Source organism: Opisthocomus hoazin, chromosome 5 (assembly GCF_030867145.1).
Source record: "Opisthocomus hoazin isolate bOpiHoa1 chromosome 5, bOpiHoa1.hap1, whole genome shotgun sequence".
Classification (NCBI taxonomy): domain Eukaryota; kingdom Metazoa; phylum Chordata; class Aves; order Opisthocomiformes; family Opisthocomidae; genus Opisthocomus; species Opisthocomus hoazin.
In genome coordinates this window covers 15,024,312-15,051,403 of record NC_134418.1, presented here as the reverse complement: position 1 = coordinate 15,051,403, position 27,092 = coordinate 15,024,312, and the positions used below count along the sequence as shown (strand labels likewise).

The 27,092-nt window shown below is 40.5% G+C and overlaps 1 protein-coding gene across 2 annotated transcripts in view; it reads left to right on the top strand.

The window, feature by feature from the left end:
* Nucleotides 1-27,092, top strand: part of STK32B (serine/threonine kinase 32B) — a 186,113-nt gene that overhangs the window by 34,326 nt on the left and 124,695 nt on the right. For both annotated transcript variants that reach the window (XM_075422154.1, XM_075422155.1), the window contains exon 3: nucleotides 7,959-8,110. In XM_075422154.1, coding sequence (XP_075278269.1) covers nucleotides 7,959-8,110 — 152 coding nt within the window. The remainder of the gene's footprint in view (nucleotides 1-7,958; nucleotides 8,111-27,092) is intronic.

Here is a 27,092-nt window from a genome sequence, read left to right as displayed (position 1 = left end):
ATCCTCAGCACTTCATCTCCTCCATCAGTGCCAACTGCTTCAGCAGCTATGCTCTGTCCCTCCCAGCTGTCTTCAGAAAGCAGCTCCCTGCCTTTTCCTTTGGCATTTTCAATTCACAGTAGCAACATTTGCTGTTACAGGAATTCCTAGGCCATTTGGTATCAAGTGCTTTGTATCTCAAGAGCTTGTCTTTTCTGAGAAGTGGCCACCTGCTTTAAGCCGCTGCCTCAGTACATGTTGTTTCTTAGGGACATGTTAAGAGCAGGTGCAGTCTTGTACGCACTGTAGTATCTTCCCCAGAATAAGTGAAGATACATCACAGCTGTTGTGAGGATGGTAGGGAATGGATGTGGAGAGAGGAGAAACAAGGAGCATGCTCCTGTTTCTGGAAACAACCAGGCTCGCTTCGCTCTGCTTGGAAAGCTGTCCTTTCAGAGTTCAGGCTGCACCCTGCTAAGGGACAGATGACAAAGGTGAGCTCTAAGCCTGCATAGAACCATTGCAGCCACAGCTTCTGTGTAAGTCAATGGTTCTTTTGTTCAAGCCAAGTGACGCGCAAGCTCTGGCAGACTGGTGTGTGACCACTCACTGAATGCTTGTTCCACCTCTGGGCGCATGTATGCATACCTGGTGTATGTATCTGTGTCCTTCGGTACATACAGACACTGGTACAGACCTGCAAGCTGCTGCAAGGCTGACTGTGGTACCCAAGCGAGGCATGTGGCACTACTCTAAAAGTAGCCTTGCTGGCCTCAGTGACCTTGCTTTGCCAGGTAGATGAAGGTAGCTCTTTGCTCGTGCTTTGTTGTCGTCATATGTAACAGGAAACATTTAATTTTTTTCTTTGTCTGGAAGACCTTTAAGATAGTTATGCTTGGCATGTTCCAGCTATTAATGTTTCCAAAGAGATTTGAAGTGGGCCAGGTCAGAAATTTTGTCCAAACAGGTTTTATTCATATAGTAAATATTTCCCTTCTGAGTCAATTCAGAAGTAGACAATTTAAAATACTCAAACCAAAAATGCTGAACAGTGGTCTAAGCAGCTATTTCTTTATGCCATGTGATACTTAAAAGTGGTCTCTCATGTTTAATCTGGCTAAATTTTTCCATTTTGTTATATGTAGAGCCAACATTCTCATAAAAAAAAAATATTGCAAAAATTTATGTATTTCAAGATCATCCAATAGGGACAAAACTGACTAGGAGTGAAATACAAGAATTGTTATTGTGCTTTACTGCAACAGTAACCATATCATTGCAGGCTTACTACTGCAAAATAATTTGTATTCAGGGGCAACAACTAGTTCTCAGGGATGTTGTAGTACCATTTTTCTTCAAGTTCTCTGTTCATGGAAGCAGGTATACAGAACAATCTGACCTCCTTAAATTAAATTCAGATTATGATTTCAGTGTACAAACACTTTCTCCTATTTGTCTAATAAGATGCTGAGACACAGGACTTAGTTCTGATTAATTTGGTTGTATAAAACTGTGACTTCCTCTGCTGAAGTAATTGAAATTATGCTGGTGTAAAACAGATGGGAGCCCAGAATCACGTCTGCATTGATTGAGGGTACTTTACTAAATAATATGCAAAGTATTTCAGAAAAAATACACTGCTATCCTAAAAGCAACATAACACACAACTGCAGAATATTAATATTGTTTGACAGTATAAACATCTACTTTTTTTAGCTTGAGTTAATATGAAAGGGGACTAAGCAGATGCTTGGTCCCTGCTCCGGCTGTCGTGGTTTGCTCAGGGGAATCTGGGAATGAATCCCCCTATTTCAAAGAAATTCCCTGGCAGTGTAAAACCAAACTTATGACATCTGTTGTCCAGCCTCTTTGCATAAATTGTTCCAACTCTGCTTTTAGGCTAAGACTACGAGAATTAATTTTTCAGAGTACGAGGGTAAGAACAGATAAGGTAGCAGTGTTTCAGGCACATGCTTCATAACACATTTTGCAATTCCCACACGGAGCGTGAAACATATAGCTGTTTTTTGTCTTGTAGACCCGTATGTCTAGGTGAGTGTTTTCTGCCCATGCAGTGCCACAACCCCTCTGCTGGGCTGTGATTACTCATGGCAGCTATAGCTGTCCCATCTGATCTACTGACGTGACATAAGATCCAGGAGCGCAGATGAAGTGTGCACTCCAGCTGCCAGCTCTCCACCTAACAGTGACCTTGCAGAGCTGTCTCTGACTGCGGCTTTGCATCTCTCCTTTTTTATGACCTGTCATGAAACCTTACCATGTGGCAGTTCGAGAAGTCTAAGCAGTCATGTATCAAACTCAGACCAAAATGGTTTTATTGAGATGAAGTATTCCTGCTCCCTGCTGTTCTCTCTGGACCAAGCACATGGCAGCTAGCAGTCTTTTGAAGTTAGTGGGAAACAGGAGAAATCTGTGTTTTGCAGCAAGTCACATTTTTCAGCCATCCCCATCTTTTGCTCTGGGAAAAGCTTCTCTGAAGCTACCTAAGGCTGCTCAACCAGCACAGCATTATGCAGCTTTCTGCAGCAAACCATTAACAAATTCTGGCTAGTTCTACTTGGCATGACCCTCTCACTTCACTTAGCTCTGCAACAGCCCACAGGGCACTTGGTCACTGATAGCAGCCTCGGTGGCTGTGTGACCTGTTAGTCTGCAGATTAGACTCGATCTGTAGGTATTCTATTTTTCACATGTGAAATCAGAGGAAATCTGAGAAGGTAGCTTGGAAGTGGACCATATTGTATGTTGCTTCTGAAAATGAAGTTTAGCCCTGCAACCATAATCTACTGGTTTTCTTCCTCTGGCCCTGAGGGAAAGTGGCTCTGATTCACACTCTGGCCAAACTACTTTTAACCTGATAGTTATGAAGGCAATTCATTGTTGCATTCTCCCACATATGAAACAGATACAATCCTGTGATAACAGTGAAGATATGTAGAGAAATCCTCTTTAGAAATGGAATATTTTCACAAGAAACTTTTAAAAATAAGCACCATGTAACTCCAAGAAAATTAATGGGGATTCATATTGCCTACCACTAAACATATAAAACAGAGATTCCTACATCCAAGCTAGTCATCTACAGTCTCCTTAGAGGGACTTCAGAAGAGAAACCATTCCTCTAGAGGCAGCCCCCTGGACCTATTTAGAGCCATACCTTACGTGGAGATGGATGTGCCTATCCCTATTTGCTGACTATGAAGCTGGATAGCAGTTGAGTTCATGAAACTTCTGTTTGGTTTGAAGCATCACCTACAGAGACTGCTGAAGCAGTGATATCAGTTTGAGCAGGGCAGTGTCTGGGCTTTGCTAAATGATATTCGCAGGAAAAGTGTGTTAGTATTGTGAGCATGACAGACTTCTGTATTGATATATGTAAATAAGGCACTTCAGTACCGACTTCCACAATAATGAGTCACCACAGAATTTGTTTGTTGAGGTCCCAGAGCACCTGTTTGTCCCCATTTTAAAATGACTCATTTGGAAAGAGTTCAAACCATGAACACAAGAAACAATAAACATTTCCCAGTAAGGCTACATATGTGAGAAGAGCTTGAGGGTTGTTCCTTTCTTTCCTGCAGTAGTGAAAAAGTCTCAGCCCATTGATGTCCTGCTCAGAGCAAGAGCTGGCAGCCAGCTGGTAGAAAAGCCAGGGAGCATCGCCACTATGATGCAGCACTGTCATAGCAATATCAGGTGTTGTTCACAGTAACATCAACGTGGATGCAGCTTGTGTTTCCTGATTTTCATTAGGAAGTAGCTTTAGTATATTCACTAAAATCCTGTTGATTCACTTCTGTAAGTGAAGACCAGGTTCGGGACCTCCTGAGGAACCTAAACGTATAGAAGTCCATGGGACCTGATGAGATGCATCCCAGAGTCCTGAGGGAACTGGCTGATGTAGTTGCCAAGACACTCTCCATGATATTTGAAAAGTCATGGCAGTCAGGGGACGTCCCCAGTGACTGGAAAAAGGGAAACATTGTGCCCCTTTTCAAAAAGGGTAGAAAGGAAGACCCTGGGAACTACCGACCTGTCAGCCTCACCTCTGTGCCTGGGAAGATCATGGAACAGATCCTCCTAGAAGATATGCTAAGGCACATGAAGGCCAGGAAGGTGATTCGAGACATACAGCATGGCTTCACCAAGGGCAAGTCCTGCCTGACCAACCTAGTGGCTTTCTATGATGGTATAACAACAAGAGTGGACAAGGGAAAACCGATGGACGTCATTTATCTGGATTTTTGTAAAGCCTTTGACACGGTCCCCCACAACATCCTTCTCTCCAAATTGGAGAACCATGGATTTGATGGGTGGACTGTTTGGTGGATAAGGAATTGGTTGGATGGTCGCAGCCAAAGAGTAGTGGTCAATGGCTCAATGTCTGGATGGAGACCAGTGACGAGTGGAGTCCCTCAGGGGTCTGTACTGGGACCGGTGCTGTTCAATATATTTATCAATGACATGGACAGCGACATCGAGTGTACCCTCAGCAAGTTAGCACATGACACCAAGCTGAGTGGTACTGTTGATACACCAGAAAGACGGGATTCCATCCAGAGGGACCTGGACAAGCTGGATAGGTGGGCCTGTGTGAACCTCAAGAGGTTCAACAAGGCCAAGTGCAAGGTCCTCCACCTGGGTCGGGGTAATCCCCGGTATCAATACAGGCTGGGGGATGAAAGGATCGAGAGCAGCCCTGCTGAGAGGGACTTGGGGGTACTGATAGACGAAAGGCTGGACATGAGCCGGCAATGTGCGCTGGCAGCCCAGAGAGCCAACCGTGTCCTGGGCTGCATCAAGAGAAGCGTGGCCAGCAGGTCGAGAGAGGTGATTCTGCCCCTCTACTCTGCTCTGGTGAGACCTCACCTGGAGTACTGCGTTCAGCTCTGGAGCCCTCAGCACAAGAAGGACATGGAACTGTTGGAGCGGGTCCAAAGGAGGGCTACAAAAATGATCCGAGGGCTGGAGCACCTCTCCTATGAGGACAGGCTGAGAGAGTTGGGCTTGTTCAGCCTGGGGAAGAGAAGGCTGCGGGGAGACCTGATTGCAGCCTTTCAGTACTTAAAGGGAGCCTATAGGAAAGATGGGGACAATCTTTTCAGTAGAGACAGCAGTGACAGGACGAGGGGTAATGGTTTTAAACTAAAACAGGGTAGGTTTAGGCTGGATATAAGGAAGAAATTCTTTACAATGAGGGTGGTGAAACACTGGAACGGGTTGCCCAGAGAGGTAGTGGAGGCCCCATCCCTGGAAACATTCAAGACCAGGTTGGACAGGGCTCTGAGCAACCTGATCTAGTTAGGGGTGTCCCTGCTTGCTGCGGGGGGGTTGGACTAGATGACCTCTAGGGGTCTCTTCCAACGCAAAACTTTCTATGATTCTATGATTCTATGATTCTATGATTTTGAAGCCATGTTAAAAGATGTGTGGAGGTACACATTGCTAGACAATGTTTACTATCATTCTGCTTGAAAGCTGTATGCTAGGCAAGCTCCTACTAACAACAGAAGGTCTATTTCAGCTGTGCTGAATACCCTTGTCTTTACTGGCAGGTAAGAGAACCGAGTGCCTTCTGGAGTCACAGCAGTGTTTCAAGACCTGTTTACTTTACATATTTAGGTGCTGTAAATGATCCTAGTTTGCCTCCTTGGTCAAACCTGCAACTCTCAGCCGAGTAAAACCCCATTCTCTCAGCAGTCTCACTAGTCAATGGTTCAATAGGGGGGCTTTTTCTCTAATGGAATAGGAGACTTCTGCAAACACTTCACTCTTGGTGAAGTTTCATACGAAAAGTGTGCTACTAATTCGTGTAAGCGAATGGATTGTCATCTTCTGGACTTGGGTTCTGAGCTGAAATCCATTAATGTTATACTTTATAATGTGATTCACTGCATTGGAGTGTCCTCATAATATCAGACAGGACGTCAAGAATTGCCCCTGCAAATTCTGCTTATACTTTTGAAGAAACTGTGGAATCTTGAACAATTCATTTCTATCCGTCCATTTCCGTTCAGCCTCACCTGCTACCTCTTCTTCCCCCAAAAGACCAACCCTAATTCCCCATTGTTTCACAGCCTGGGTTCTTTCCACATACGTGTGAACCTTTAGTTTTCGTAAGGACATCACCAACAGACTTTCCATAACTGCCCAAGGAGGAACATGAAACAAATCTTCAGTCCTCACCACTGTGCAACATTGATGGGCTCAAGACAAAACATTACCATCCATGTTTTACTTAATTAGCAGAACATCTCCTGATATAAGGAAAGGTAATTAGAAACTCTGCTTAATCATTCCTTATCATTATAGGTTAAAAGTACTCTATTAACTCCTCTCTTTAGAGATTTGAGCTCAAGGATACACTTCACGGAAAAAGAGTTGCAGAAAAACAAATGTGATTTGGCCCAGTTCCTCTTGGAGGGACTGGGAAAAGGTAGGGAAAGTAAAATATGTTGCTGGTATGCTCCTGGAGCCTTTCCTCAGTGATTAAGAAACAAGTGACCACACAGTAGGTCTCTCTAGGGTCCTCATCCTGGTGCTGCTGGTTCGTCACCAGGTCCAGAATCCAGATGGCAGAAGTTTCAGCTGTGGGAAGCTGTCTCAGCTTCTCCAGAGCATTTCTGAATTTTCAAGCAAGTTCCTTAAAACACAACTCAAAACCAAAGGATTTATTTTTGGTTAGCACCATGTTGTAATCTGATCTCTGAGCACTAATTTATGTGCGTATATGATGTGCATAGACTATAATTTTGTGTGTGTATCACATGGGAGAGTGTGTGTGTACATGCGTGTATGTACATAAACCTATATACAATAATTGTGCCCACAACAAGTAAATCCAGAATACCTTTGAATTTAGTCACTACAGAGTTGTGATATCTAAACCAGATGCTTCCAGTACATAGTCTGTATGCATCCTGATGATGAAAAATACTGATTGGAGCCTATGGCTGTACCAGTAATATAAATATTGCACCCAAATATTATTTTCAACTAGTATTCCCTTGACTGTGAAGACACCCTAGGATTGTCACTTTAAAAAGTCCTGATCAATGAACAGGAAAAACCTTTCAGAGTGGAAGTCTGATGAAGATAAAATTTTGCTCTATGTGTCTATGTAGGGCTGTTATGAAGACAAGATTTACACCAGCTTTGGGGATGAGACACCAAACAAGCTTATATTTCTGTGTTGACAGAAATCATATTTTAAATGATGGTTCTTACATGTGATACTGGTGACACTCTCCAGCTTCATTCACAAGCCCAACTGACAAGACAGAAAACAATCCAGGCCTTACACAGGAGTTCTCTTGACTAAGATTTTCTTCCATAGAAAATTATTTAACTTTTTTCAAAAAAAGAAAACAAAGTCAAAGCAAAGAAATTTATTGCCAGACACTAAATCATTGTAATGGTCAATTGTGACTTCAAAAATATTATGATGAATCTCTGCACAAAAATTCTTTTTCTTTTCAGCAATAATTAAGGGAGCATAATTCTGGTATTTAGATGAAATATTGAGCTTTATGAACATAGGCTTTGTTTGTGATGCAGTAATCAAGATGTGCGTATTGACTTGTGGGAATGAGGACAATGATTGTGCGTTTTCCTAGGTAGGAGAAAGTAATTTCTGTGACTAATGAAATCGTATGTGATTTGAACAATTGGAGTGTATTCCTCCCAGCTTTACCCTGTAACTTCTGAAAGTTATGCCACTTTTCTTGGTCCTCATTTCTGCTTATGCAGGGGTGGGATGTTCTTTTGTTAATTTATTAATCACAATCTATTACTAAGAATCCTGCTTTGGTGTAATGTGGACTTTCTGAAGGTGTTCTTAGGTTATAGTATCGGGACCTGGATTATTGAAATATCATGAAAAGCTCCTTTTTTTCAGCCACAACTGAGTTTCCTTTCTGTAGGTGTCAACCTTTTTCTTTTACTTTGCTGGCAATTAGGTGTGCATTGTACAGAAGAGAGACACCAAGAAAATGTATGCCATGAAATATATGAATAAACAGAAATGCATTGAGAGAGATGAAGTTCGAAATGTTTTTCGGGAGCTACAGATAATGCAAGGCCTGGAGCATCCCTTCCTAGTCAATCTATGGTAAGCAAACTTTTAAAATTCTGTCAAGGACCTCTTGTTTTCTACTTGTTGATGAATCAGTTCAGGCTATGGAAGGCTGGAAAGCTGAAACATACAAAAAAAAAATTTTGATGATCTCTTTTTAAAAGATATTTAACACTTGTAAATGGTCTTATTTTTCATGTATTTATTTTTCATTAAGAGATGCCCTTTTGCATTGGAATATTTAAACATCACATTCACCTTTGCATTTCTGGTTTGTTGGTCTCCAGATTGTTACAACAGTGTACAGAAATGTGTTGTTCTGTCCAGCTTCATCATTTCTTTTTAATAATACCTGGACTAAACATCTGTTATAAGGCTGTGGAATATCAAAGCCAACCATTCAGTTAAAAATTTTTTTAGTTGATTCAGAGAAAATCCAAAACACAGTTACTCTTAAAATATGGTTGACATGGAACAACAGAAAAACATCTTTTTGTCATCTGGAATTTCTCTTATCTTCCCAGTGTTAGCCACTGCATACCTTGGTCACATAGGAGTATTGAGAACATGTTGGTCAAGTAATGACCAGCTTCAACTAAACCACCAACTTAAAATATTTGCTGGCTTTTATGTAGTGATAGCAGTAATGGGATGCAGACTTTTTCTCCCTTATCTAAAAATGACCCCTGTAATTATAAAAAAGGGGACATAAAACATTGTGATATGAAAATTGTTCAGTTCACGATTAGCTTGATTGGTTGCAGATGGTCACAGTGCAAACAGACCTTCTGTTTTCTGAGTTCTAGCTGACTTACCAGAGGTCAATGCCAAACCTGCTGTCTTTTGCCCATCCTTCAGCTCACTCTTGACCTGTGCAGGTGAAAAATTTATTGTTGCAGGCTTAGCATCTTTCACGAACTAAAAGCCACATTATTTTCTGGCTTGCGTTAACACAGCTTTAGCGTAATTGTATCCACTTATACAAGCAAAGGATTTGATTTCAAAATGCATTCAAAAAGGACCTAATCACATATATATGTCTCAAGTGCTCTCCACTTGATCTGAATGGTCATACTTGAACTAACCTAATATCCCATTGGAGGCTTAAAGAAAAATATACAACTATTTTGACTGTAATACAAAACTTTCTCAGTATATTTGTCAAGATTCTAGTAACCTGTATTCTGGGGATTTCTTCACCAAAGATATGGTATCTCTGTGCTTAAGAGCCTGTGGATTTTTCTTTCACGCATTTGTCTAATCTCTTCTGAACTCACACAAAATTTTTTATTTATGAAGAGGTGGGAAAGAGTTCCACTGTGTAACTAGATGTTGTACAGAAACAGTCATAGCTTAATGTAATCTACAGGATACTTCAGGAAACAGAACAGTGCTGAAGGACCAAAGATCAAATATTTACTGGGAAACAAAAAGTATGCTAGATTCCAATTGCAGAATGAATATTCTTTCTTGTTTTCTTTTTTCATGCCAAAGATCAAACCTGAAATAAACACTACCTTAAAATGTGTTGGGTGTGATGACGATTTTTATTGTAAATAATAAATTTATTTTTCTTGTGCGTCTGAGATACTGTTACAAGATCTCAAGACACCAATGTTATACTATATGTGTATATGAGAAATGTAGAAAATACAAGAGAAATTTAGTACTGTAGAATTAACAAAATTTCAGGCAAAAAGTACACTATTCAAGATGCACCAGTGCACTAACAGTGTTCTATATTGAATGTCTCTCACAATGGTAATAGTTGACTGGTCTATTTACAATGCTTATTAGGTAGAAAGATGAGGTTTTTCTTTGAAGGAAGGCAAGAGCGGGCCTGCCCACTCATCAGATCCCGTGATAAAAGACATGTCACTGCCCACAGATGGGGACTGAAATTTATCACTTGCATTAAATCCCGTGGTCCAGCTCAGCAGCCAACAGTCCTGTCTCCTTGTCACCAAACTTAGTTTTCAGGTCTATGATATGAGACAGGAGAACGTGGAATAGTCTGATGACTTACACCCAGATCTAAAATCAGTGCCCACATTCAGGGACAGTCCTGCGAAGAAATGCAGTTTGCTTGTGCAGCCACTCATCCCCTGCAGCCTTAGCATCTCAGTGCTTCACAGACTGAAATGTCCATGTAGACAACATGCTTTGCTTCTCCTCTGGGCCAGATGAATGTGTGAAGATAAAGCTAAGTTAGTAGGTGAAACTGCATCCAGGAACATTCCCAGGTGCTGCCTGATGCAGCTGGACTGGCCCTTGGCATGCAGCTATCCCACTCAACCAGCCCCTTGCCCAACAGCTCCTGGGATAGTTTCAGAGTCACAGTGTCCCACAGATCAGTGTGATGTGGCCAGCACCCTTCAGCAGCAAGGCCCTCCTAGCAGAGGCATGAGCTGCTCCCTGCCAGCTGGCCTGAGTGCTTGGAAATGCTCCCCAGTTTGTTTCATCTACTACGATAACCAGAGTGGCTGAATGAGAGTAGGAGATCCTGCTCTAGGAACCTCCATCCTTCCTGTTTAAGGTGGGTGACTCTAGTCAAATTCCAAACACAGAAGAGACTACTGAGATTTGGGGACTCAGACTTACACAATTAGAACTGTAGAAAATTTTCCAAAAACAATTTCATTGACACTTAATATTTTCACCTGAAGTGTTCGCCTCAAACATTACACATTCAAATGTCTAGAGATTCAAAGTCCTGACCCCAGAGTGAGCTACTGAAGTACTGGAGAATCCATATGTCACCCCAGGCTGTCACAGCAAAGGAAAGTCTTGAACCCAAGCCTCTTCAAAATTAATCTAGCCTACCCCAAATAACTCATTCTTTGTACCAGGCCCATAATATATTTCTATGTTTAGCCTTGCACAATCCTAAATGAATTTTAAATAGCTTCTGATATATTTCTGGACTCTCTACACTTGCAGACTCAGTAGCATGCTTCAGACCTCTGAATGCTGTATCTCAACTGTTGCCTGAATTTCAACATGTTCTACACATTGTCTTCAGATAATGACTGCTGTTATTGAACTGCAACAGGGGTAAAACATAAAAAATCACAAGTGATCCATGAATAATGGTCACATCTGTTCTATGAACACTAAGCCATATGAAGCTCTTAAACATATTGATTGTTTTTCATTTATTTAATATTTGAAGCTACATTTAGTTTATTTACTACCATAAAAAAAGGAACACTGCAAGTACAAAAGGAATATTCCTTAAACATATTTTCTATGTTCCCAGAAATAATCTCGTAAAAACCCAGCATTTTCATTGATTGTTGGCGAATTAGCAGCCTGTTTAATGCATTGCAATAATAATTTGCATCAAATACATTTACGTTGCAGCTATAACTTACATTAGATGACTAGCAGGAATCCATGAGATTTCCTCTGATGAGTCAATTCCTTGCATACTAATGGAAGGAAACAGTTGAAGCTGCATTTCTTCTATAGTAATTGCAGCTAGAATTGTGTTTCATTTTTTTGAGTTAGATTTTTTTCTGTTCATTTTTTTAAATTGCATTGTAAATGTGCAATGGGCTGTAACAAGAGCTACTAATTCTATCTTGTTTCACAAACCAGAATATTAATGTAGCAAGGAATAGTTAAGTCACGGTGTATGGGCAGTAACACAGCTGCAGCTTGTGGAAATGTTGTTTCTTTTGGCCAGGCTGTTTTGGACTAGTCTTTCTAGGCTCTATCACACTCTCAAAGGGTGCATATCAGTTTTTAGATATCCTGCTTATGGTAAGATTTTGGTGACTAAGACTCAGAAATCCCAGCAGCCTAATAAATTTAGTTGGCATCTCCCTACTTAGCCAGGGTTTCCATCTTTGCTTTCCCAAGGACATTCAGAATTAATTATTCTGAGAAGGTAAGTACCAATCTGTCATCGAGAGCTCTGCTGCAGCCCCACATCAGCAGACAGGCAGTGACGGTCTGTTCACTTAACTAAAAAACCACTAACCCTCCTAGACAAAGTCAGAAATTCAGTTCTAGGCTGGACTCAGACTAAGATAAGTAGCGGTGAGCAGCTTTTCCAAAATGGTCTAATTGTGCCTTTTTACATTAGATTGTCATTGGAGAAAAACTGAGAACAGACTTTGGATGAGGAACTGTAGTAAAGTGTGTGCACAAAACACCTTGTGGGCTTATGGCTATACAGTCAGGCAGTCTGTGAAGAATTGGGGATCTGGCTGCTGATGCTGAAGGGAGCCTAGAGCTCATGTTTCCTGCTGTCCAGATGAGCTGACTACTTGTCTGACACAGAAAAAGTGGTGATAGCGACAAGAGATTTGTTGATATAAATGTATCTATCTTCTTTGCCCCTTGCAATCTCAGTGAAAATTAGCTGCCTGGACCAGTCTGGATGACGCTCCAGACATCTTAGAAAAATCTACATTTCTCCATTGATTTGAAAGGGAGATTAGATACTTCTTTTGGGTGCATTGTCCTTTTCACTTGATTTGTGCCCCCCCACCCCAACCCCAAGTTATATGAATCAAGATTTAAGCTTAGGTATGTAGCCTAGGTCTGATTTGCCATTCTTCTGTCTGGAAGGGATAAACATGGTGAAAAATTTAGGGAATTTTAGTATCAAAATGCTTGCATTTTTTTCGAAGTATCATTTTCTGTAAGAAGCACTTTAGTGTTATCAAAATATAGTTTATCGCTTGTCACAGAATCACAGCATCACAGAACAGTAGAATTTGGAAGGGACCTCTGTGGGTCATCTAGTCCAACCCCCTTGCCGAAGCAGGGTCACCTAGAGCAGGCTGCACAGGACCTCATCCAGGTGGGTTTTGAATACCTCCAGAGAAGGAGAATCCACAACCTCTCTGGGCAACCTGTTACAGTGCTCCATCACCCTCAAAGTAAAGAAGTTCTTCCTCGTGTTCAGGTGGAACTTCTTATGCTTCAGTTTGTGCCCATTGCCCCTTGTCCTGTCGCTGGGCATCACTGAAGAGTCTGGCCCCTTCGTCTTGACACCCACCCTTTATAAGAATTTATGAGGTCCCCACTCAGCCTTCTCTTCTTCAGGCTAAAGAAGCCCAGCTCCCTCAGCCTTTCCTCATAGGAGAGACGCTCCGCTCCCCTCATCATCCTGGTAGCCCTCCGCTGGACTCTCTCCGGTAGTTCCTCATCTTTCTTGAAGTGGGGAGCCCAGAACTGGACACAGCACTCCAGAAGGGGCCTCACTAGGACAGAGTAGGTGGGGAGGAGAACCTCCCTCGACCTGCTGGCCACACTCTTCTTAATGCACCCCAGAATCCCATTGGTCTTCTTGGCAGCCAGGGCACACTGCTGGCTCATGGTCAACCTGTCATCCACCAGGACACCCAGGTCCCTCTCCGCAGAGCTGCTCTCCAGCAGGTCCTCCCCAAGCCTGTACCGGTACGTGGGGTTGTTCCTCCCCAGGTGCAGGACCCTGCACTTTCCCTTGTTGAACTTCATCAGGTTCCTCTGCGCCCAACTCTCCAGCCTGTCCAGGTCTCGCTGAATGGCAGCACATCCTTCTAGTATATCTGCCTTTCCTCCCAGCTTTGTGTCATCAGCAAACTTACTGAGGGTACAGTCTATCTTTTCATCCAGGTCATTGATGAAGAAGTTGAATAAGACTGGGCCGAGTACTGACCCCTGGGGGACACCACTAGTTACTGGCCTCCAACTAGGCTCAGTGCCGCTGATGACAACCCTCTGAGCTCTGCCATTCAGCCAGTTCTCAATCCACCTCACTGTCCACTCATCCAGCCCACACTTTCTGAGCTGCCCTATAAGGATGTTATGGGACACAGTTTTGGATGAATTGAAATAAAATCTTACTTATTTTAGTTCAAAATGTCAAATCCCAAATCCATATTGAAAAGCATATTGGGAGGAAATTCTGCTCATGACAACATTTTAATGCGTTTGTGGGAACTGTCCCTGACCAGAACAGCTGATTTTCAAAAGTCAATCATCTGGACTTTCAAAATAAAATTAGTATATTTGTAAATCTCACAACAGTTCCTTGAACCAAAGGGAATACTAACCAAGCACATTAATCTTGCTTTGAGGAATTGCATCATCAAAAAGAAAAGTTGGCAACTCAAGAAACAAACACGAAGGCTGGAAATCCCTTTAGTTATGCATGATAACTGCACAAAGAAGTCATGAGATATGCGTAAGCAATCTGTCACCGGTTAAATTCTGGTGGAGAGAAAGAGAAGCAGAAAGAAGGCAAACCTTCTGTAGTGAGTAATTCTGCTGGCATCCATCAGTAAGCCCAGCATACACAAGAATACAAAACAGCTAATATAAAACAAGTGTAGCTTCTCAACTCCAAAAGATCTATATTAAAAAGCTTTTTGAAGCTCATGTATCTCCTCTGAGCTTTATTAAATTTAGCTTCACAATCTCAACTTATAAATCATATTATTTGAAGTATGAACTCTCTTTCATAACATCTGACACAGAAAAGAATCATTCTTCTGTAAATGCTCATAATAGCTTGCAGAATAACAGGGTTTTTCAGGAAGGGCTTGGGGTTGATTTATAACCTTCATTTTAGAAATGAAATTGAATAAATGCTTAAAGATATGTGAGCCTTGTAGCCAGCTTTATCACTGTTAGAGGCATTTCTGATAATAGAGATTTGTTCTTAAAATGAAGCAGTCCTGTTTTTTATCAGACCTTTTGTATGTTGTGTATTTCAAGCATAGATAAATAAGCTGTACAAATGTCAGCTGCTAACAGTCCCACCTTGAGACTACAACGTGCCCCACTAAGATCCAGCATTTTATTCATGTTTATCCTTCCCCACATATCTGGGTGTCCCCTGGGCAAGGTAAATAGTGTTCCTGAAAGCATCCATATTTTAAATATCTTTCTCACAACATGCATTAGGACTGAGCAAAGAGCCAGGTTACTCCCTATGTACTACTGTGGCTAGACTTGTCATTACATGACTTGTCTTCAAACACAAGTAGATCCATTGGCTGCTCTGGAAGTGACACGGCTTACTACAAAAGCCAGAAGTTTTTTTGCAAAAGAATCATGTATCAAAATGGTTTCTCTGCTTATGTGGAACAGAAAAATCTCAAAAAATGTTGGATCAATCCTGATAACTCTTGGAACGCTGAAGTGATCTTATTTTTAAGAGCCTTTGCTAAAGCTGTTATAGCCCTTTTAAATTGTCAGAACAATTTCAAAGGCAGCAAAAGAAGAACGGTGAAGATTTACTTTTGTCAGCTTATAGGTCATTTTCCTATAGACAGAACAATGTTTGATATATTTAACTACCCATAAAGAAGTGTTAGCTTCATTCTCCAAGTGGCTCTATATTTTGATGTATTTTCCTTTCTACTCATCAGTCTCTAGAAAATGTATGTATTTCATGACAGATCTACAGAAGTACATTACTGCTACCAGACAGAGTAATAATTTTCAAATCTAGTGAAAACTGGAACAAGTGAAGAACACACACAGTAGCAAAAATGTTCCTGCATTTCTGAATTCACCTAATATCCCAATCTGTCTTCAAAAGAAAGTGAAGGTAAAAGACAGAAAAAAGAATGCCGGAGAGAAGAAATTATTTGTTCAGCTTCAAGTCTTGGATGGATTGTTTAATGTACACACATGCATAATTGAAAATTATCACTTTTCTGCCAAGGTGCCCTTTCTAGAATGGGCTGGGAGAAACATCACTTTGGACTGCCTCTTAGCATGGTTCTGCTGCTCAGATTGGCATCAGAAATGTGCATAAACCTACAAACTCAGGGAAGCAAGAACACCTGGTCAAGTGTTATAATGATGGGTGGAGTGGAAAATAGGCAATCAAGGAGCATCAATTACTCATCAGAGACCCCAAGCACCAAGAGGAGGTGGTTTAAGTTGGTCTGAGGTGAGTTGGCTTAGTGGCTGCAGTGTTGTGTAACTTGCCTTGATATAGTAGGCCTAGGCTAGAGTGAACATATTTGATAAAGGATGGACAATTTCTTTTCTGATATCTAATATGACCAGCTTTCTGAGCTTCATGAGACTAAAGGCTGTGAGTAAAGTCCGTGATCTAAAAGAAAAATTACGTGATATTTTTGGAAGGGAGCAGGGGACTTGTGGTGCTTCATGCTAGGACACAGGTTGGGTGTTTGCAGGAAGCCTGGTTGCCTCTTCAGCAGCAAGGAGTCCTGCTAAAAAGGAAAGTCAGGCTGTAATGATGTCTATCTTAATAGTATGTGGTGAATCACCAAAAGGTCATGAAACAACAGATCCTGACATGGTGAATCACCAAAAGGTCATGAAACAACACATCCTGACAAACATTCAGTTTTCCTGGAGAGTAGTGCTCACTTTGGTTATTAGCCAGTTGCTGGGTTTATGTGAAGAAAGGCTATGACATTGCCCTATTTGGCTACATCTATGCTAGTAATTTAAATCTGGATATTTTTCCTAGACTCTTGAACTCAATCTTCGATACTGCTATATATTTTTAGACCCTGTCCTAGCCTAGCTGTTGGCTAGGGCATGAGCGTTATCCTAGAGAAGCCTCAGGTGCAGCCAGGTTGCTCCCAGTAGGCAGCTTGCGTGCCATCACCCTGTTTTTTGAGGCTGACAGTTTAATAGTCCAGGCACAGATTTTTCTGTGGCATTTGGTCTCGGTGCTTCAGCCACTGACATGCTTATTGATACAATATACGTTTCTTACTTCTTTTGTGAATTTAACTGAGGTCATGAACCCCAGGCCATGTAATCCTGGACCATTCTAGATATCTGATGGGCTCTAAGATTCCTTTCCAGGCAAGAAGAGATTGTAAATCGAGGGAGAAAGATGTCTTTGGTGTCTTGCACAGAGCATAGATGGGTGAATTATTTTGCTAAAGAGGGAGCAAAGGATTAGTACTTTCCTTAAATAGCTAGATCAGTTAATTGCTGCATTAATGTAAATCTGGAATAGGTAAAGATATAGAAGTTTTATATCTAAGATCGAAAAAAAAATGTCTGTTCTCTAGAGCTGTAGAAGAGATAATGATGGAGGAAGAAGGCCAGGAAAAGGTGATGAAGCAGCAGGAAGGGTAAGATAATTGGAAGAAGAGAATATAGGAAAAATTTGTCTCGAGTTGTAAATATTCAAGATGATATTTCTGACTGTGGAAATTGCATTGGATTCAACATTGCCAGTTGGTAGCCTCTGGATGCTTGTGCTAAATGAATGTTAGCTGTAACATCTTCAATGACTGATGAATGCATAATCCAAGAGTTATTTATTTTTGTACTGATATTAATACACTAATAAACTAACTGCCAGTATTGGAAAACTGTCTTAAGTCAGCCTATATTGAATTTTTTTTTGGTGACTAATTGTTTCCTGTGAGAAATTAATGTCACCTTGAAATATATATCTTTGGACTTTAATATGTTCCTCATAAAAGCAAGAACTGGCCTTTGACATAGTTTGAGTTTTGATCTTTTTTGTATTAATAACTGCTGCAACAGGTATTTCATCTCATGTATGTCTCATTGCATCCTGGGATGTTTCTTAGGAGCCTGTCTTCTGCATCATTCTTACAGAGACAGAGACTGTATTTGCTGACCCGTAAGAAACTTTTCTCACACAAAGCTTTCACTGCAAGAGGACTTTTATTATAAATACAAATAATCATCAAACTTCTGGGAAAAATAATCCCTTTTGCTTTAAGGGTGTTTAGTTTCAGTCAAGTTCCTTGTTTGCATTCACTGTTATAGCCTCATTCTGCTTTCACACGGGGACAGCTGCTATCCAGAGCAGACCCTCATGAGCTTGGGGTTAGCCATGGCCATGTCTCAGTTCTGTGGTGTAGATAGTCACAGTAATTCCCTGCACATTGTGAGAGGGATGAGTATTGTTCCTTTTTGGCCAGAAGAATAGCTCCTGTGCTGTGGCAGGGGTGTTCTCAGGTGAGCGTTCAGGGGAGCAGTATTTTAGCGCTCTCAGCCTAATGAGAAGGGAAAGAAAGAAGAAAAGCCCTTAGACATTGCTCCAGACTCCTCAATTGCCAATTTAGGCAAGCAGTGCCTTTTTTCTTCTTTTTTTTTTTTTTTTTTCATTCTCTGCTTTAAAGGTTGTGAATGCCAAACATGATAGCAAGAGCGTGTAATTAAACTGATAACGAAGGTCCTGTAGGTAAAGTGGTTCTCATAGTCAGTGACAGAGTAATGGGTTCATAATGCAAATCTACTGTTTTCAGGCAGGCATGAGCAATTCTTACCTATGCAATGGAAACTGGGACTGCAGTTAGCCTGTACTGAAAGCTCTGCTAAAGGTAGACTGTATAAGATGCAGCTCAGCACTGCATTAACAAAGCTCTACAACTGTGGGACAGCCATCAGACTGCAAAACTGTCTTGAATGTACTTGTAAAATCGTCCATAGACATCCAGAGAGTGAATGCAAAGTAGGTGATTGTTACAGAATAAAAATAAGTGCTTAATACTTTCACTGCAAAACTTTGATACTGAACAGATCCTACAAATCTACACCTAGTCAGAAAAATGTTATTCTTGGAGACTACTGGTGGTGTAATATGGCTTGGAAATTATTCCTGCTAGTTTACTTCAGAATATATATGAGGTCTTAGCAATGATATTTTTAGTTCAAAACAGAGATGAAACACATAGGTGAATTCCTTTTTATTTATAACAGGTTGATGTAAAAGTCAGGGCACCAATATTAAAAACAAAAAAAACCCAACACTGTGGAACAAGCCAGGAATATGAAAATAGTGATAACTGAAGTAACGTCTTGTGGTTCAGGTAAGAGGTTAGCTCTTCCAGTCAGATCTTTCCTTTTTACTTCTGCTAGAATTCCAAGACTATTTTTCATGTTGCCAGCTATTAGAAGTTGGGGACTTTTTTTGCCAAATGTACAAAAGGACAGAACAGAAGACAAAAGTTTAACTACAGAGATTTAAGAAATGTAAATAAAAAAATAATTGCCTCACACTCAAGATTTTCATTTAAATTATGCATTGTAAGAATCGTATCAAATAGACTGGATTTAAAATGGCAAATAGTGGGATTGAACCAAAGCAGGAAGTTCTGTAATGCATTACAGTTCTAATATTGGCTGCTTAGGGGACCCTTGGTTCATTAAAATTTATCGAAGCTTTCATTATTTTAAAAGTCAGCTACAGATTTTTACAGCATAACTGTGCACTTAATTCCATTTTACTGAACTAAAATGATATTTATTGTACTTAGAAAGTGCAGTGAGAAGCTGATACTAAGACTTCAGAAAGTGATTAATGGTATCTTATTTCTAAATTAATGACAGTTTTGCAGTGTAAAGTTCTCATTAGAAGAGACTAACTCTCATGTTTCATAAGTACATGCCACATAAAGGATTTAAGGTTCCTATTCTATTGATGTTGCACTTTTTACAACTATGTCCTGACCGAGGAAATGTCATGGGCTACAAAGAACATGTCTATTTAAATTCTTCTGCAAAACAGTTGTGGTCAGGTGGAAAAATGCCTTCTGCCTGTCAAATTCTCTCTAACTACCTAAACTAGAATTTATCCAGGACGCAGAGGGTAAAGTCTTCCTTGCAGAAAGCCTAGGTGGTGGAAGTGAGTCTTGATGGCAAGCCAGTAAGCAAAATGCAGCTAGCAAATGTGACACTTCTTCTGGACCACAGCTTTCACAGGTTCAGCAGCAGATGGGTTGGGAGAAGAGGGGGGAGAAAATAATGCAAACAGAAGTGGTAATGAGCCTGGTGCGGGATGTGAACTGTGGGATGAAAGGATGAGACATTTTTCACCTTCAGTGGGTACAAAATCTAATCAGAAAATGTAACAAATATTGGTGCAAAAAGTGAGATTCTTGGTCTGAACTTCCTTTACTGGTAAATGAAAATAAAGAAAGCAGAAGAGATAATCAGGTTTTGTTTCTCAGGTCCCTCCAAAGAAGAGAAGAGATGAGCTACAGCCCTCTGTGCATGCTGTTGTGTCTGTGGAAGCTGAAAACTCTGCAACCATGGTGAAAAAATAACCAAAATATTTTGTTCACCTTGAGCTAGAACACTTGAAATACTTCTGTGAGCAAAATATCCTTTATTTGAATATAACATTCAAAATCAAAATATTCCTTCATAGAGAAAACAATTTGGTAAATGATAAATGATCAAATGATATCATAAAAATAGAACAGCATATTCCAAGGCATATGCATTTAAAAGGTTTTTTAGGAGTTAAGCTTCACAAGGCAGTAGAAAAATGCAGAGACTTAATTTACATGTTGAGATATTGATGTTTGAGAGGGATAAAATATGTTATGCTGGTCTCGGGTGTTATCCTTATTACTGTTGTTCATTACTTTGTGAATGGTGACATCTGTAGTTTTGATAGTACAGTACATCATTCCTTAGAGAAGGGTAAGCGTTGCCCTCTTTCCAGTTGGTACAACCAGCCGTGTATAAATGACAGGTAGCATGATTTTCGCTTCCTTAAACAGCTTTACTGGATGATCCAGGGTTTATATGTGAACACCTGCTGTTCCTCTCAGTCCCACTCTTCTCTGGAGTTGTCTGGCTGGCAGTCCATTTTGTTGTATGAAAGCAGCTGAGATCTAATGAACTCTTTAAAATGGTTTGTTTCATTTCCTGAAATGTGACTGGATAAACTGAGAATTTTTTAATGTCTCTCTTCTTTTTTTCTTTCTATTTTTTCTTTTTCTAAATAATTCAAGAGTATCTTATGACCTTTTTGATAGTGTTTTGATACACCAGCTTTAGGATGCCACATCAACAAATATTGAGTTGCCTGTGGTTCGTTCTTTTGCTGTCTGTTTAGTACAACTGATGCAATGTGCACATTAACTACATTAGTGGCAATGGCTGATACTCCAATTCATATGAAATAATATCTTTAATTAGTGTTATCACAAACTTTGACAAGTATTGCCTGCTTTAATGACATCCTTTATTCATTATTCTGTAACTGTTCTAATGAACAGTTTCATTTCACGCTCTAGAAAGTAATTTTTATTTGCTTTTATCTCTCTTACTCAGGAGACATCTGAAAGCTTATCATGTCACCAAGGCTCTTGTGGTCTGCTGAGTTGTCTGTGCTCTTTCCCAAGGACAAGAGAAAAATGGGACCCTTCAAATTGTTGTCCATCTTCTGTTCAGGCAGGGAACCCTAGCTGAACAACACCTTCTGCATCCTTGCAGGCATAACCTGGTTTTAAGCTATAAGACACGAGGAACTAAGGATGCTATCAGTGGCTTCAGAGTAGTGGAGCTGTCAAATGCAGTCGGGTTTGGGAGCAGCACTGTACATGGTGTTTTCCAGCCTCGTGCCCAGAAAAGGGCAGGAGCCGCAGCCAAGGCTCCCAGCCAGGCTGGCAGCGCGGGGCAGCTGGCCCTGGGGTCCCGTCACTGCCATGGTCAGGCAGTTCAGTAGTGCGTCAGCAGAAAGCCATACGCTCCCTGCTTAAACACTTTTTTCCCCCGTTTAGGCAGTCATGTGTGAAGCGATTCAGTTTAACCTTGGGAATATGCTTTGTTTTGTTTATTCATCACTCCTGGGAGTGGAGGATCTATAGTTATAGTGAAATCAAATGATAGTGTCCAACAAGCACTTCCTTCACTAAGACACTGCACTTTTTGTCTCGGTCTAGAATCAGTGGTAAAGAAAAATTGCTATAGCTCTCCATTAATTAATCCAGGGGAAAAAAAGTATTGCTTTTAACATCCTGTCTTACGTACTTGGAGAACCCGATTAAATAATAAAAAAAAAAATCCTAATTAAGCTTACAGGACTTTCACACATGCTGTTCTCTGCCTTATTCCACATTCTCTGTGAATACTGAATTTTTAACCTGAAGCTGCAGCAGAAGCATAAAAACATCATGCGTACCATCACGCCTGCAGAGCCTGCTTCTAGGAACTAGTCTAGAAAAGTAAGATGTGGTGGTTCTCACCTCTTCAGACACTGAGTCTTTGAGGAAAAATCGGATCTGGAAGTAAAATACAAAGATAACAGAGTGCGTAGATGAATGAAAGAAAGCAAGTTACAAAGTAGTGTTTAATAAGGAGAGATCCTTCTTTCTTAACTGTTTCTTTAACATCCTTTCACCACCTTATTGATGCTTCCTCCCTCTACTGGTGCCCACACCCTTGACATCTCTTCTCAAGACAACCTGACAGGCCGTTGCTTTTAGCCCAGTCTGGTTCTTGCTGTAATGGAGAAACTGCCAGGCTGCAGGGACTAAATAAAAGGGCAGTTCAAAATGGCCTTTTCTCCTTTAAATCCACCCCTCAAAATAAATGAGACAGTGGGAAAGGAGGAGGGAGGGAGTCTCTTCTATCCATCTTGTGCTTCCAACTTCTGCTTTCTTTTTACAGAGATTATATTTTCATGTAAATGCATTTTTTTTTTTGAGAAGCAATCTTTTAACTGTTCATTTGAAAAGCACGTTGTGGGTGCTGCCATAGTGTTACAGATAACTGTCCAATAGTTCTGCTGTACAGAAGATGCATGGGACGTTAATTAGCTTCCATTGTTTCTTTGCCTTTAATTTAATGTAGGTTTCCATGACAGCAAAGAGAGACAAATCAGTCAAAGCCAACAGTTAAAACCGACAATTTGCATTCTGGTCCCTAGCCTTAAAAATGTGATGTATATTTAAATAATTAGATTATCTCGGTGTTTGGTTATACTGCTGTCTCTTCATTTGCAGTAGTCTTCTGTAAAAGTGTAAACTGTTATGGGATGCTGATCTGCAATTCCAATTCTCTCTATTTACGGAGTAGTCTATTCAAATCCAATAAGGGTTTTTATCCTAACTAATGCAGTAGTAGTAGTAATAAAAGCAGGGTGGGAGCTGTTATGCTGTAACCTAACTACCTGTTTATATGAAAGTTGTATATAGAGATGGCTGAAAGTAGTTTTAACAGAAAATTTAACAGAAAATGGCATATTAAGTAAAATCTAATTTTTTTCTTTCCTCTAAATGTATTACTTCTACTGGAAAAAATCAGAATATCCAGAAACATATTGATTCTCTAATGTTGGCCTTGATCCTCCTGCAAATTGTAGTCTGATGCATTTACTCGCTGTTTCATTCAAGAGGCAAAGACGAGAGGAGTTTAGGCACACCCAACAATCTAGTTTACGTGCACTTACATACCTTTTTTTAGTGAAAGCTTGTTTTTTACCATAAGAAGTACTTAGAAAAAAACTTCTTTATACATGATTTATATTACTGCTCTTAATCATTAATGCTAGCCTGCAGCACAGGTATTTAAGATAATTGTAGGCTTCCCTGTGTAGAACTGTAAAGAGGGGAAATATGAAGTCATTGTAAATTTTCCTAAATGGTGGCAGAGAAGAAATTTGGTTTTAATACTTTCTAGCTGTCAAATGGATCTGATTTAGGTCTACAAAATATTTCAGACTTCTCCAAAAGGTCAGCCGACTTTGTATGAACAGTGTTTCCCACTTTGAAATGCTATTTCTGTTTTGTGTGACGGAGAAGAGTGACATATTTTGTTGAAACACACATCCAGAATATCTCTTCCTATTTTCAGCTTTCTTTCTGGATCATCAGGATCTGTAAGTATATCTCCTAAAATAGCTCCAAATATAATTAAACACGAGGTGTTTCATCTGTCTCTCATTGGCACAAGCCAGAGGAGTAGTTGTTTTTCCTAAGAGACATCTGAAGCAGCACAACCTTCAAAATACAAAAGTTCGGGTTAGACACCTGTGGGGCAGTTGTCACAATTTAGTACAAACTGGATAAAAGTGATCAATTCAAGTATTCATCATGTTCAGCTGAAAAAAACGTAGCAGCATCTGGGGAGAGCTGGCAGAACCACCATTCTTAGTGGTATGCAGCAGACGATCAGAGAATGAAAGCTGTGTGCTCCCAAACACCCCCAGCCTCACCCTGAGTCATTCTAGAGGAGGTCTTGTGGAGATCTATGAGGGCTCAAGCAAGTGACTGGAGTATATCTCACAGAACGGAAAGCCTGGATACAGACCCACTCTGCTCCTCCCAACTGGTAAAGTGCTATGCATAAGAAATGGCTCTTGTAACTTACACCTCTTTCTGCATATAGGAGAGATAGTGTCCAAAATGGTAGAAAACTGCACAACTTAGAAACCAAAACTACTAAACAGCACAGAGATGTACACTCTGAAGGGGGTTCAAGCAGCAGCAGAAGGAGGACTTGCTTTGGGGCTTTTAAGGAGACCAAACACTGGAAACAACTGCAGTGGAAGAGAAGACAAGCTCATGACCAAGACTCTTAAAAACATGGTCTTGCTGAAAGTTTTAATTGGGATGCACGTTACAATAGGTAACAGCATAAATAAGAGTGGACTGGAGTAAGTGGTTGCTGTTATTACTTGCTTTTAAGGTGTTATTACTTGCTTTTAAGGAAAAATACCAGGCAAAAAGTGATCTATTTAAATTCTGCCTTTGACAATTAGAAGGTCCGCTTTGTACGAGAAAGATTTACTTTGGCAAACCTGTTACTTCTGTTAACATTTTAGGAAAGAAAAGCTTTGGCTGTTGAAGAAAACAAGGCCCTTGCAAAGCCTGAGGATGGAGGTATGGATGAGGTAGCTATGTGAAAAGAAAACTCTGAAAGTGGGTTTGATGTGTAAAGATGTGATGAGAGTAAAAAGAATCACAAATGAAAGCCCAAACTGAACCTCCTGATACAGGATGTATCGGAGAATTAGGTCATTAAAAAAATGGCTGTGTTGAATAGGAGTCTGATTATGGTGGTGACAGCCTGCATTCAAAGAGAAGGAATTACAGGAGAGTTTTAGAGACTGGTTCATTATCTGTGGAGATACTCAAAATCCTCCCCTTTGGTTCAGTTTATATTAGAGTAATTCTGCCTCTCCCTCTATGTACTGCTGACATAATCTAACTACAATTAAAACGGAAAGCAGAAATAATGACAGTAAGAATGGTAATGGGGCTTTCTGGAAATAAACAAGTCTTGGACATGAAGGATGGATTAACTTGTTGTCAGTAAAGGGGTACAAAAAGAATACCTGGAACCCTGCTCTGCTGCATCCAGGGGAGTGATCTGACAGCGAATATGCATAAAGGCTCTAAAGGATGTGGTAGTATGGTGCATCGATGAAACTACCACAGATCGCACAAGCCCCTCTAGTCCAACCACTAACCTTCTAAAAGAGGGAAAAAAAAAAGGCATGGAATAGGGCAGAAGCTTTGGTGAAGAAGTACATACAATTCAAGCAACTTTCAAGTCAGGCAAGGTATAGCAGAGACCAGTGCTACAGGGGCCCAGGGAGATGGGAGTGCCTCATGTTTAAGCCAGGAGGCTTCATGGTAAATATGCTACAGAGGGAAAGAAATATGCCCACACAGTTGGGAAGCAGCAGACAGTGAAGTACTCTGCTGAAACCCTTTGCCCCTGAAAGAGCCAAAGTTTTATGGTAACTTGAGAACAGGAACAATCATAATTCCACTAAGTGGTACCTTCCGCTGCAGTAATGCTCTTCTGGCCTCTGACATAAACTAGTGTAAATATCTCTTAAAGACTATTTTGTCTTGACTTCCTTCTTGTTTGCCAAAAAGAGGGAAGAAAATAGGACAGCATAAAATGCCATATGAAATGCACCTATGCCCATAACTTCAATAGCTCCTAATCCTTGCAGAGGCTGCAAGGAGGGTTTCTGCAATCCCCCCTTCAGCTCCCTCTGTGGTAGGGCAGGCAGGCAGGAGGGCTGAGAGAAGGGCTTTTCTGGAGAAAGAAGGAAGCTTCTTGTCTTTGGTGTGGGGAAAAATTTGGATGATGGAGTGAGCAGGGCGTAGCTGTACCAAAAAACAGCTACAAGCTAAACCATCATTTTTGTCTTTTTTTTTTTTTTGGGGGGGGGGGTTGTCGTTTATATACCTTTTTTCCTTTGCTTGCCAAAGTATGTAGACCATTCCTACTCTTATTTCCCACATGAGACCTACCTATCAAAGCACCTCACTAACTCACAGGAAAAACCAGGACACACAATTGGACGAGGGTTGAATTTGGGTAAAATATAGGGAGGACTCCTATTTCAGGTGGGTTTTTTTGGGGGACGAGGGGTTTTTTCTTTTCCTTTTTTTTTTTTTAGATATTGTTGTAAGGCAAAAGGTGCTGTAAATCTGCCTTCTACTCTTCTGAATTCTTAGGTTAATAAAAGTGTTACATCCTTCACCATGGAAAACCAAGCTTTCTATTCAGAATGGCAATGCAAATATTCTTCTGCACTCGAGTAATCGTAAACTTTCCTTCATGACCTTGAGAAAACTTAGCTAGCTAGAGTTTTTTCTCATCTTTTGAGTTTGAGGTTGTCCTCTCATCTGAGTTGCAGTTCGTTGTTGTGCATGATGTGCTTTTTTTGAACTGAGATTTCAACTGAAGCTAGCATCTCTTCCCTAGGAAACTGCAAAGGGAAAAAAAATCCAGTATTTGAAACTGTTGAAATAGCGTATTTTTAGTACAGAGGCCAAAGATTCAAGGTTTTTGTTTTCTTCAGCTCAGTTAGTCTTCCAGAATCCATGGGCTCATTAGTTCAGATTAGTTTTGGTGGAGAATGAACTGAAATGACCCGAAATGGAATGTGTTGGTCCTTATTATGGAAATTTAAGGTGGTCATGAACAGTGTGTCAAAAGGTAAATTAATGTATCCATAGCATATGCATAAATACTGGTCCTTTTTGGAGAAAAAATGAAAAAATTTTGCAAACTGTAGTCAATAGTGGAAAGGTAGCTAAAACATCTAACTGCCTTTTATTACGTTCTCATAAAGCAATTGTTGCTGAGATCCATGCTATGTTCATTTCAGGGCGCTTTGCTTCAGACTAAATCTAGTTTGGGCCTGTGGACCGAGTCTCTGGTGGTGTGCACTAGGTACATCTCTAAAGTGTGTCTTTCAGTTCTATCCGAAATGAACTGGCTTCAAGACTTCTCTGGAAACTGTATTGGACGACAGTAAATGGGGCTGTTGGGGAAAATCACTTCA